This window comes from Podarcis erhardii (genome assembly GCF_964252035.2).
Source record: "Podarcis erhardii genome assembly, chromosome: Z".
NCBI classification, from domain to species: domain Eukaryota; kingdom Metazoa; phylum Chordata; class Lepidosauria; order Squamata; family Lacertidae; genus Podarcis; species Podarcis erhardii.
The window spans coordinates 27197242-27210964 of NC_138504.1; the positions used below are offsets into that span (position 1 = coordinate 27197242).

The window sequence follows — 13723 nt, forward strand, 5'->3', positions numbered from 1 at the left end:
TTGCACTGATTGTAGTGGTGGCTCTCATCTTCTCTTTGATAAGCATGTCTCTGGTGACCTACTGCTTTCACAAATGGAAGCTGAGGAGCAAAAGACTGCAGAAAGCCCATGAAGAGTATCAGAGAGACCACGAAGAAAGTGGGTTTCAAAGCACAACAAGACTTGTTTCTTAAAGGCAAAACAAAAAATGAACAGCAGCAACCTAAACGTATACGTAATATTTCTGCATTACTGAGAATGTTGTGGGGGGTGGGGGAAGGACTTTCAGAAGTTAACATGTGGGTGCAGCAATTGATTAGTAAATCTCATTCCTTTACCTAACAGGTCCTAGTTGCCAGTGGTGGCTGGTGCCCTTTGGGGCCCATGGGATGGAAGGCAGAGAGGCCCTTAACGGGTAGAGCCAGAGCTGATGATAGACAAAGCCACCTCTTTCTAGTTTTGACCCCATCCTCCTCCCTGTTTGGTTCTGCAGGGGCAACACTGAGGCTGTGTATGCGCAGTACCTTTAAAGCACACTTTCTCTCAAATAATTATGGGCACTGTAGTTTCTTAAGGGTTTCTGGGAATTATAAATCTGTGAGGGGTAAACTACAGTGACCAGAGTGTGCTTTAATGGTGTGTAGCGCCTACACACCTGAGACTAAGGGAGAGGAAGCCTAGACTAAGGAGGGAGGGAGGCTGGTAGGGGCTGTTTGAGGTTGGTTGGACAGTGCCCTATTCACCCGAATGGTACAGCTTCCACTGCTAGTTGTTAATGCTTAGAAATTTTCCTACCGCCTCACTCTTATGCTATATTTATGAAAACACACCACGATTGCATTGCTAAGTTTTGTTCTATATACTACCCTTTTCTATAGGATGCAATATTCAAACTGGACTAAAAAGGAAAGGTCCCATAATTTGCTAGAGGGTTACTCTGGAGGAACTGGTTTGAGGATGGCAATCTTTTATTCATCTCAGATTTGCTAACAACATCAAAGAGCTCTAAACTCAGTTGCTGCAAAAGGTCGGATCCATCACTGAAGTCAGGTGTGGCACATCCTGTTTTGCCGCCCGAGGTGAAATGGAAAGTGCCACATTACCAGCACCACCCACTTCTGCTGGCACCACTTCCACACCTCTGCCACTGGTGGAGAAGCAATGACTTCTTGTGCTCTGTGAAATCTTGTAAGATTTTGGTGAGATCTCGTTAGAAAGCAGTGCTGATGCTGGCACTGCTTCTCCAGCGGCAGCAGGGCAAGTGCCCTTAGGGGTGCTGCCTCAGGGCTTCCCCCACCTGAGACTGCTGCTGTACCCTGCCTCATGGGCGCACCAGCTCTAACTGAATCACATGTGAATCTTCTGACTTTTCCACAGCTAAAGGTGCAATCCACCTTTCTGAAACTAGCAAAAAGTTTGCCTGATCAAGGATAGCACAAAGGCCTCTGATAAAATAGTTTCAAATGCAGAATTCCACTGGGAATTCCATTAAACGCAATGGAAGCAAACAGAAGATGGGTGAAAATCCCATTGTAAAAAATAAATGAAATGTGTGTTAACACACTGATTTTTTCAGAGGTGACACTCAATACAAGGTGAGACATAATTGTAACAAAGAGGATACTGCAACAAAATGTTGCAGTGTAGCTCACCTTCTGTTCAGGATTCCAGCTAGTCCACTCCACACACACACACACACACACTGCTGCTAGCATTCTTTGGCCACTAATCACTCTCAGTCCTCCTCCCCCTCCTCCTCCTCCTTTATTGAGTTTATCTACCGTTCTAATCCCCTCAGGTCTCCATTTTGTTTTTTTGTGGTGTGAGGTAGACACACTGGCACCCCAGCAACATTAAATACTGGATTTCTCCATCAATTTCTACAGGCAGCTTTCACATTTTACAATGGCTTCTGAGAGGGAACCAGGAAATGTCCATTCTAGCCAATGAGTTGGCCCTGTCTGCTTTTTAAAAAACTTATGTGTGCCTCTTCCTCCTTTTTCAGCCACTCCATTCTCCTTCTCATACAGTTTTCACCCTCCCTCCCCGCAAGTCAGACAGCAGTCTATGGCCACTAGACAAGGTTGGCATCCATCTGTCTCGGGAAACATGGATGAGTGTGCCTTTGGGGGTGAAGTCAAACTGTTGGAAGGTTACACTGCCTGCTGTGACATGCTCAGTCCACATTGGGCTTTTAGTTGGGAACAGGGAGAGGGTGCTACCCATCCTTCCCATAGGTGTTGATTTTACTAAGTTTTTTTTGGGGGGGGGGGTTATTTCTTGCAATCCCCCAACCTAACATCTCCCTCTTAAATAAAGATTTCTAGCTACGTAAGGAGACCTTCTTCCCTTGTTCTTTAAAAAAATAGTATCTCCATATTGCAAGAGAACCACATAATTTTTAATGGAAAAGGAACACTTTTTTTAAAAACACACACACACAAAAACCAAAATTTTGTTAATTCTGCTTTCACATATTTTTGAAAACAAGCATTGGGACTTCTTTCACAAGGTGAGAAACCTATTTACAAACAAATAAATGTAGATACTCACCTAGGATTAGTGAATTGCTAAAGCCCTAAAGCATGGGTTGGCAAGGTTTACCTTGCTGGGCTGGTTCACTCCAGCCAAGATCCCTTCGTGGGCTGGATCGTGCGCGTGCCTGCAATTTCTGGTATCTGCGTCTGTGCAGACACGATTTTCAGTGCCTGCGCAGAAACGATTTCTAGCACCGCAAAAAAAAAGTGAATCCCTGTGCCGTGCCGGTATAGCGCAGTGCGCAGGGACTCGCCAAGGGGGTGGCATGTGGGCTGGTTAAATGACCCCCGTGGGCCGCTTGTGGCCTATGGGCCTTAGGCTGCCGACCCCTGCCCTAAAGCAAGCAAAGCACCCTCAGGATACAACTACATTTTCAGACCTGACATGCATTTATTTCATTGGAAGATTTTAAAGGCCAGTATTTTAAATCCTATGGCTGGGCCTGGGATCCAAAAGAACAGGCAACTATTCCACACGTTAAGAAGGACTTTGGGCTTCCAGTTCCAATAGCCAATATACACAACAGAAAATTCTCCTCCCCCTTCAGAATGATTGGTTTTATTCATAATCAGACCTATTTAAAACTCATTATGATTAATCAACTAGGAATTATTTAACTGGTTTGCAACCCTGATTTCAAACCTAAACCCTCTTTACTCTTCCTTTTAGCCAAGCTTACAGTGGCATGCTTCTATTTCCATAGCTTACAACATTGACACAATGCAAAAGACAGTGACTTGATGTGAGTAGCATACTCAAGAAATTATTTCTAGCTGGAGTGTTGGATATAACATCAGAACGAGTATTTGACTTTGTTTTTGTTTTAGTAGGGTTTTAGTAGGTAGCATGTATATATAGACATTCAACCATCCTGTTAAAGTATATATAGCTTGCTTGCAATTATCATTAGCTAGTGTATTGCATATTTTTCAATGAGCTGTAAAACTGTGAGAATGATCTAAGTCTTTCTTTGAGGGCAAAAAATGTGACCATTGTAAAAAAAAAAACTGCAGAAGGGAACTAACAAAAAAATATTCAAAACATAAAATGGTTATTGAGAATACTAAAATGTGGATTTAAAAGGCAATTCTTAGGAAGCCTGTGTTTAACTGCTACAGAGATATTTTGAAAAATGTATTTATGGACCATACACATGATTATAAGTGGGAACAGAAGAACATTATTTTATTACTAAATAAAACAAATATATAAGCAGTGACCACTTATGTCTTTAAGAAGGATACACTTTGAATGTGCTTAGTAGGGCACACTGGTGGCTCAAAACACTTCAGAGGAAGTCAGGCTGATGGCACTGGTACCAGTCAACAGGTGGCACACACTCGCCCACTGTGTTCATACAGGAAACTCCCAGATCTAATTCAGAGGTGCATAAGCAGTAGGGGAAAGCAGCTGAGTCCTGGCACTAGCCCATCACAGAGACATTAGGAGGGAATAGGCAGTCCTGACAAGGCCAAAGAACATACCTTGTGCTTAGGGAACTCATGTTTGGGCTAGGTCTCACCAGCTCTGTGATAACAACCAATCTGACATGCAGCAGGGTACATAGTAGCAGACTGTGCAAGGCTCAGTTTAGGAATATAGGAACCTGCTTTAACCCAGTTTAGATTATTTGTCAATGTATATAGATGAGGAAACTGAATCACAGAACCATAGAATTATAGAGTTGGAAGGGGCCCTTAGGGTCATCTAGTCCAACCCCCAGGCAATGCAGGAATAAGCATGTTGTGCCTTATGGGGATCAAATCTGCTGTGGCCCTCCAAATGTTGATGGACCACAACACCTATCATCCATGAGCACAGGCCATGTTGGTGGGGAGATTACACTGGCTGAGTTGGAGTCCAACAACATCTGGAGAGCCACAGGTTCCCCAGCTTTCATTAAAAAAAATGAAAGAAAAAGTAACCACAACTTTTCCTCCTGTGGTTTTGCTCTTTTCTCCAATGCATCAGCTTCCTTTTCACATCTCTGTGACCAAGTCAACCCACAATGGTAAAAGAAACAGTTGCCACACAGATAAAGAAATAAATGTTGGGTTGCTGCTTGTAACGAGAAATGGCATGAGCTTGAAGACGGCCACTTTCTGAACATATGAGCTGTACCCACAGTAACATATGTGTACTTCTGTGCATTAACGTGTTGTAAAAAGTACATATTAAAAACGGACATTTGTTTGTAACGTTCAGTGGTAGCTAAACATGTATTAGATGCAAAAAGCCAAGGTTCAATTACTGGTATCTGGCAACCATGCCACAACATCAAGGGTATTTTCTTCCTTCTGTTACCTGGATGAGGAATATCTTGCTATTACTGCAAGTGAAAAGGGACTATGTGAATATCGTACTAAGATGAGTTGTGCAGAATGTTGCTTGTTCTTGGCATTCATCTGTCTTGGGAGGCAATGGAGGAGTGCGTCTTCAGGGGTGAAGTCAAACTGTTGGGAGAGTTACAGCACCTGTTGTGGCTGTACAGACCAATATGAGAGACATGTTTTGTTGCAGCTGGGACAGATGAAGGCATCTGGTTGTGTTGCTGCAGATGCACCATGGCATTTCTTCTCTCTTTGCTCCTCCCAGCGGTCATTCCTACTCTGGTCACTGCTACAGATACACAACCAGACTGACTATCTCCAGGCACTATCGTCTGCAAGGGGCTAACGCCACTAGCCTTCATGTGACACTTGCAGACATCTTTGTAACACAGAGTTACTGGTGCTTGAAGCCATGTCCCTGCAGAGCACATCCTTCGGGGTCCTTCCATCTTCCATTCAGTGGACATGACCAAGCCAGCATAGACATTGCTGAGACAGAACATGCTGGGAATATGGGCTTGGGAGAGCACATCCTTGTTTGAAACCCTGTCTTGCCTTGTGACGCCCAAAATCTTCCTGACGCAGTGCATATGGAAGGCTTTGAGGCATCACTCCTGGTGGGTATAAGTTGCCCACAACTCACTTCCATACACCAGCATGTTCAACACACAGGCCTGGTAGACCTTCGTCTTGATATTGGACATTAGCCTCACATTCTCCCAAACCCATTCCCTGGTGGTACTTATTTGTCTTAGTCCAGGTCCACCCATGATTGGTCTCATACATACAATATGTGGATAAGTGTATCCAGCAGCAGCAGGCATTCTGATTTTGCTACACACCTCAGAGCTTTTATCCCTTGTAGAGACAGATAAACCTCTTTTCTTTGGACTTGGTTGGCATCCATCTGTCTCGAGAGACAATTATTATGTTATTATTCTGCCCTTCAATCATATTCCCTGCACATTTCACAACAGGAAAAAACAACTGACATTGAACAAAGCAAATGTAAGAACAGCATTTGAACGTTTTATTTGAGTTTTGTCAACTGCTTTGTTCAACAAACTAACATTACTTTTTTAATATCTCTGCTTCTTGTCTTGGAATCCTCGAGGTAATGGATTAATTCCAGTTCATATTGTTAGCGTTTTCAGAAAGATAGAGAAAACCCACTCCATTTAACCTCTTCTGCTCTTCCTTTGGAACTTTCCTCTTGCTCCACTGTTTCTCCTTCTACCTGGGGCTCCAGCTTTCAATTTAAGCAGTGGCAGCAGACACAGACTGAGTTGAAATCTAATCTTCCTTATATATATCTCTGCCTTAAAAAAGCCATTTGTTTTCCTTACAGGTAGAAGCAACTGTGCACAGCTCCCAAATCATGAAAGGAAAGTCACCAAAACCATACTTATGGCTTATCAGAATGATAATGAGAATAAACTACCTTTTATAATCTGAAAAAAATATTTAGTTAGATGGCAGCATATTGCTCTGTTGACTCTGGGACAGGATGCAGAGTTGGACCCCAGAAACCAAATCAATTGCAAGGGGCATATCTGTCCAGAAAATAGTTTGTCCAATATACCCTGCATAGCTCAGTTTGTGCAGATTTGATCAATGTTCTAACCCATCTAGGTGTTATACTTTCAGACCTCTCTCATTCAGTTCCTGCCATATGTTCCTGGGATCCTCAGACAGCTTCGGAAGACATCTGTGTATTTCTCCAATGAGGGTGAGAGAATCCTAGAAGGAGAGAAAGATGTGATGAGAGGTTTTCCTTCGGACAAAAGCTTCTTGCCATTACTTTTTTTTAATGTAGTAATGTTCGCTATAGCTGCAATTTCCATGCATATGCCTTAATTCCAGAGTATGGAAGAACAAATGAAATTCTATTCATCTTTGCAGCATAATGACTAGGAAACTAAGCTATGAATCCAGAAGTCTCTGGTTTGAATCTTGTCTCTATCACAGGGATGGGGAACATGTGGCCCTCCAGATGTTGCTGGACTACAACTCCCATCATCTCTGACCACTGAGCCATGCTGGCTGGAGCTGATGGGAGTTGAAGTCAAATAACTCCTAGAGGGTAACTGGTTCACCAACCCTGCTGTTCCATGAGCTCACTAGGTGAGCTCTCAGCTTCAGTGCCCATCCCATCTGCAACATGGGACCAAGGCTCCCAAGAAGGCCGCCACAAGCCCCATGAAGGGAACCCCTTCAAGTGTTGTCCTGAAACCACTAGACCAAAAGAGACATGGACTGAATTAAAGACTGCTTGACCTTCTAGCTGAGAACTGGGAGGGAGGCACCCAGGGCCGGGGCTGGGAGAGACATCAGTAGCAGCCACCCAGTGAGGACATCCTGGCCTGTATGTGACTGACATTTAGCCTCTTCAACAGCAAGAAGGTTCAGCTGCTGAATGGCATTTGCTGGAATGCTGGAGAAGAGCAGCAGTGGGGATTGACAAACTTTGCTCTACTGTAGTGACTTCTGTATCACCATCTATTTTAATTATTTGAATATATACTATAAGTTGCCTTGAGAACTTTGGTTAGTAGGCGGGGTACAAATACTCCTAAACAAATAAATAAACAAACCAATAAAACTGACTTAACAGGGTTGCCTTAAATACAGCAACTAGATAATGTACACAAAATGCTTTGAATACTGAAAGTATTTTATAATATTACTATCATGTAACATTCATGTACCGTGAATAATTCATGTACTGTTCATGTGCCATGAATAAGATATCAGACACAACATTCAACACAGTGAGTTCTATTGAACACCCACTCTTCCATTAAATGTATGACTGCTATTCCCTACCCTGAGCACTCTGGATATATTGTGAAAGCAATATAAAACTGATTAAGCAAATACAGGTTATTATCCAGGACAGTGACATACATTTTGAGCATCAGCAAGAAAACACAGCGGGGAAATGCATGAACAAACAAAAATTCTATCAACAAAATCCCTGTACCAAGGAGACAGCAAGGCTTAGTGGAAGAGAACATGCAGAGGGTCCCAGGTCCAAACCCTGGTGCCTTCCATTAAAAGTTATTCTCAGTAACAGGGCTAGAAAAGCCCCGCTGCCTAGAACCTGGAAGTACCGCTGCTAGTATGAGGACAGAAACAGGCTCAAGTAGGCAGACTTGCTGCATGCCAGGTTCATTTGTTCATAGACTGTGCCCATAGTAACCGTAATTGAGTTCTTCTTGTGTTCTCCATTTATATCTTGCAGAATGCTACTGCACTGATTACAGTAGAATTTTCAGTAGGATGGTTGTGTTGGGGAAATGGTTAAACACTCCCTTCCCTGCACTTCTGATCATGATTTCACCCATCTGCAACTGGGGGTTAGGGAAAAAAAGAAATGGAAATAAAAGCAATGCTATTTGGAAATAGAATAGTTAAATCGGTTCCCAAACAGGGGCTTGGACCACAGAGAAGGAACTGGCTGGAGCATCCCAGGAAATGTTTAGAGAAGTCTTCTCTAACCTGGTGCCCTTCAGCTATTTTGGGCTACAACTCTGATTAGTCTCCTGCTCAGCTGTCCTGGCTCAGGTGATGAGAGCTGCAGTCCTGGAGGGCACCACGTTCAGGAAGGCTGCCCTAAAGCTATCAATACAGGCTAGACTTGGTAAGTAAAGTAAATGTAAAGGGACCCCTGACCATTAGGTCCAGTCGTGACCGGCTCTGGGGTTGCAGTGCTCATCTCGCTTTATTGGCCGAGGGAGCCGGCGTACAGCTTCCGGGTCATGTGGCCAGCATGACTAAGCTGCTTCTGGCGAACCAGAGCAGTGCACGGAAATGCCGTTTACCTTCCCACCGGAGTGGTACCTATTTATCTACTTGCACTTTGACATGCTTTTGAACTGCTAGGTTGGCAGGAGCAGGGACCGAGCAACGGGAGCTCACCCCGTCGTGGGGATTAGAACTGCCGACCTTCTGAGTCCTAGGCTCTGTCGTTTAACCCACAGCGCCACCCGCGTTCCTCGTAGAATTGGTAAGTACAGCAGTGCTATTGGGAATTTGCAAATGGGGAAATTGCACAACCTTTTCACCAAGATAAAAAAACAAAAAAGCCAGTTTTTCCGAGTCCTGAACAAAACTTGCAAGCAGAGAGGAAACAAGGGGGATGTTTTGTTCATGAAGTTTGTGCAATAAAGTAAAGTGTCAATCTTCCACATGCTGCAAAAGAGGAAAACAGAAAGAGAGAGCAACTGCATGCAACTGACAGGAACAAGGACCACCTAACAAGAATTAAACAGGAAAGCTTTGCAAAGTGGAAGGGAGCTGCTTTCTTTTTATTCTGCTTTGTCTGCCATAAACCACTTTTAAAAAAAGGTTTGCATGGACACCTGGGGCAATCAAAAGTTTTGTAAATAAGTATACTCATAGAATCATAGAGTTGTAGAGTTGGGAGGCACCTGAGGATCATCTAGTTAAACCCCCTGAGATGCAGGAATCTAATTCATCTATATTTATTTGTTAGGCTGTTAAAATGCCTCTCTCTCCACCTAAATCCTGACTTACTTTGGTATACATGTAGTCTTCCAACTTCTCTTTAAGTAAAACCTCTTCCATCAAGGCCTTCCATCGTCGGAGAAAAGCATCATCAGCCAGCTCTGCTCTTTTCTTGGTGCAATGGGCACATTGTGAAGGTTGATGCATTTCAGTGTCTGCTACCTGAGAGCAAAGTAAGAAATAGCTATTAAAATCATTAAAATACTGTCTATGTCTAACTTTTATACATGCCATGCTCTCCAAGGTAATGCAAACTACTTAATCAAAAAACTTCCCCACAGAATGAGATCAGTTAACCATGTCCAAGTTACTTTTTGAATTAAATTACATTTGTTTTTCCCCATGTAATACCCCATGTAGTCAGACTACCTCTGTTTCACTTAAGGCTGGTCTTATTCTTTTGAAGCTATTGTATTTTAATGGCTGGTATGTACCCATCTTTTCCTGTAATAAGCAAACATGCCCAAAACTTTTGGCCACCGAAAGGTATCAAAAAGACTAACTTTTTTTAAAAAGGGATCCACTGTAAAGAATTCCTGAAACACTTATTAAGTTTCTGATCCTACACATGCTGTAGGATCACTACTAGACCAAGAATAAGCAAGTTAGGCTTATTTTACCAAAGTCCTCCATATGAACACATAAGACCTACACATAAGATTCCTGCATAAGACAATCACATATCAAATTCCTGCATAAGACAACCACATATCAAATACCACAAAGCTGCTAATGCGTATTTACTGGGTAACACTGTGTTTTACACATCTCATCTATCCCACCACATCCCCGTGAAAAGGAGGCCTCTTTGAAGAACAGAGGATGTGGCCAGAAGACAGAACATCCTTCAAGGGCATCCCTGAAATTCATAACTGCATTTGGCTTCCCAATCAAACAGAAAATTGGGCTTGGGTTTTGCTGATATGGGTACAAGTCCTCTTTTAAGGACACATTCTTATAGTGCTTTTGGGGCATTTAATCTTTCACACAAAATTGCATGAGCAAGACTTGGAACGAGCGATTTTTGCACCACCATCACCATCTTTTTGGAATCATGACATCACAGAGTACCCCTGCTCATACTCAAGAGTAGTCTGAAACAAAAAAGGCACTAAAGAAGAACTTGAGTTAATTACATTAATCACAACACAAATTTGCTTTGCCTTATTTTAAAAAAACAAACAAACTCCCAATACCATGAACGTTAAAAAAAACTTTAAGAGAGCTGAGTTGCACTTATGTAAACATTAATGTGTTTTGTGAGATCATGTGATGGTAAACAAAAATAGTTTGGTTGAAATATGGATTGAATTAGTAATGCAAGGAAAAAACAAGCCCAACCTCATGTTTTAGTTTCAGTGTTACAAAAAGAACTTTGTCATTTAATGACAATAATATACATAAAAGGATCAGTACCAGTCAAGTCTCAACATCTGTATTAGCAAAGATAATCAACATTTGCCAGGAACATTCCCTGGAACTAAAGACAGATCCATTCCTTCTTTTAGTACCTGTTTCAGTATCTCCTTGATATTTTTCAGACGGAGTCTGTTCAGTAGTTGATCAGGGACTGTGCAATTCAAATCAAATGTCAACGGCTTCTCTGAAGTGAATCCATGCCTCTGTTCATTACGCTTGCTCCTCTTCAATGGCATTGGGCTTGGCATATGATGGAGCTGATTTATTTTGATGGCACAAAAGGATTGTAGAGCACTCAGTTCTTCCTCAGATACCTCAATAATTTCTGTCAATATTGCACCAGCAAAAAAAAATACATACATATAAATATGACTACTTGAAGAGGCAGGAAAAGACTCCTCCAACTCCCATCTGTGCAACCTGTCATCAGGAATTAGTATTCCCACAACTCGGAGTGTACAATACGCTCTATGCAGACTACAAGCCTCTCCATGAAAACAACTGAAAATAAATAGCCCTAGAACAAAGGGGAAAGCATGTGTTTCAAAAGAATAATTAGATGCTTGATATTACAGCAGAATTTGTGGTAATTAAAAGAAAATAGAAATGTGGTAAATAAAAGTGACACAAGAATTACCCTCAATGCAGACATTAATGAAAACAGTTTCAGATAATTGCTTAATTTGACTCCTTTTAAATCAGAAATTACAATGTGCATGAGGAAAATACATGAAAAAATATTCAGAAAATAATTCTAGGCAGCTATTAGGCTCTAATCCAACAGATTATGTGTGAAACAGCTGGGGCTTTGGATGCATATAGATAATAACCAAAATAGCTCATCCATGGATGACAGATGAGAGAGGGCTTCTTTCTCCCCTTCCTGAACAGACCACCAGTGGGATGTGGGCTTTTGCAAGAGGGCCACATGCTCACAGCCCTAGCTGTGCTCAGCTAGGGACCTGTAGCTCCACAGGTGCACTGCTGACAAGTTTGGCAGTCCAAGCCCTGGGTGCAGGGTTTACCTGCCTCTATTTATGAGAATGGGGCACCTTTTTCGAACTGGGTATCTGTTCTGAAATATAGGAAAACTTTTTTATATATAACAAACTTTAATACCTTATCCTCAATGTTTTTAGAGGGTAGCTGTAAGAAGCTCCTGTAAATAGCAGATAGTTTCTTTGTAATAAAGAAGAGGTGGAGTAGTGCCTCATGCTTTGTTTATATGTGGTCATTGTATTCTTTATGGTGGGCAAGATAATGTCTAGGATGATTTTAAGAGTCTCAGCTGATTGTTTGGCGGGGGTGGTGGTCCTCTAATTATTGTTGTTGCTGTTTTACAAAGCAAGTTGCAGAATTTCTAAATGCTGCAATTTCTCTTAGAAGGTTGTAATTGCTTTCTGATTTCTTTTTATCTTATAAAGATCCTATGTATGTTAGATTCTTTAAAATTTTATTTTCATTGGTCAACCTTAAATAAATTATATTCATATACAATGCTAGTGCTTTTCTGGTTTGTTTGCTTTTAAATGAGATTCCTGCATTGAGGGGTTGGACTAGATGATCCTCAAGGTCCCTTCCAACTCTACAGTTCTATGAAAATGCTGACGTTTCATCTGTCATTTATTTCGCAGACTTTTTACAGAGTTTGTAAAAAAAAGAAACCAAAACTCTCCAACACTCTCTTTTACCTACAACAACTGTGCAAAAGGCAAAAAAGAACTCCACAATCTCAGCAGAAGAATGCAAATAATGTCTAATAACTACTGAACAGCAACCCTATGTAACAGATACTTAAAGCATCAAACTACAAAATTCAACTGCATCCCAGATATTATATGGCTGTAATTGCAAGCTGCAGAGACTATTTTATGCATACAAGCAGCCCCCCGTGTAGGCACATTCAATATGGGGGCAGAGTGGGGTGTTTGCAGCCTTTTTCAATGGGTTTCAATTACCGTATTTTTTGCCCTATAGGACGCACCGTCCCATAGGATGCACCTAGTTTTTTGGGGGGGAAATAAAGAATTTTTTTTTATCCCCCCCACAGGGCTGGGGCGGGGGAAGCCCGAGCTTTTAAAAACGCACCTACCGTATTTTTTAGAGAAAAGGATATCTGCCTGGAGCGCTCCGGGCAGCAGGAGCAGCCTAGGGAGCCTTGCGGGAACTCCCGCGGGCTCCCCAGGCTTGCTGATAGCTTCCTGAAGCTCTCCAAGCTTCAGCGAAAGCCTGCATTCACCCCATAGGACGCACACAGATTTCCCCTTCATTTTTGGAGGGGAAAAAGTGTGTCCTATAGGGCGAAAAATACGGTATACATTATTTCCCCAGCACATGGTGCCTTCGAAAGTAACCTCTGTGTAAACGGTTACCTGTATTTGCAAGGAAGATAATTCTGCAAAAACGGTTTCCCCTCTCTTCCCAGCGAACAGCTGGTGCCAGGAGAGGGCCCAGAGGGTCATTTGAAAAATGGAATTAAAAAGAAAGCTATAGACCTTATCCAAGTAATGATCTGGTACAAGACCACTGAATTGAATGGGATTTACAAATAAGCCAGCCTGTGTTGATTGCATTTCACATTCCTTGTACAGTGGTACCTCGGGTTAACTTTGCTTCAGGAGGAGAACAGAAATAATGCTCTGGCGGTGCAACAGCAGCAGGAGGCCCTATTAGCTAAAGTGGTGCTTTAGGTTAAGAACAGTATCAGGTTAAGAATGGACCTCCGGAACGAATTAAGTACTTAACCCGAGGTACCACTGTACAGACAGCGTGTGATCGAGATCGCAAGTCACTGTATGTATTATCCCATAATCTTTGCTATGTTTTCCTGGGCTTAGTGAGTAGGCCTTAATTATCCTGCAGCTAATCTTCAATTATGCATAAAAACGATTAAGAAGCTGTCCCTACCAATTCCAAGTGGATAAAAC

The 13723-nt window shown here is 42.2% G+C and overlaps 1 protein-coding gene across 2 annotated transcripts in view; it reads right to left on the reverse strand.

Annotated features, from left to right (window-relative positions):
• Window positions 1-5854: 5854 nt before the first annotated feature.
• The window catches only part of LOC309333557 (uncharacterized protein C8orf48), a 417965-nt gene continuing 410096 nt past the window's right edge, over window positions 5855-13723 (reverse strand). The window contains exons 4-7 of one of the 2 annotated variants that reach the window (XR_014152546.1): window positions 10889-11121; window positions 9387-9539; window positions 6359-6587; window positions 5855-6288 (exon numbers count right to left, since the gene is read on the reverse strand). Coding sequence is in view for 1 of the 2 variants with exons in the window: in XM_081847249.1 (XP_081703375.1) it covers window positions 6483-6587; window positions 9387-9539; window positions 10889-11121 (491 nt within the window). In the remaining variant the exon portion in view is untranslated. Of the gene's footprint in view, window positions 6588-9386; window positions 9540-10888; window positions 11122-13723 lie in introns of both variants that reach the window. The other variant, XM_081847249.1, reaches the window with a different exon arrangement.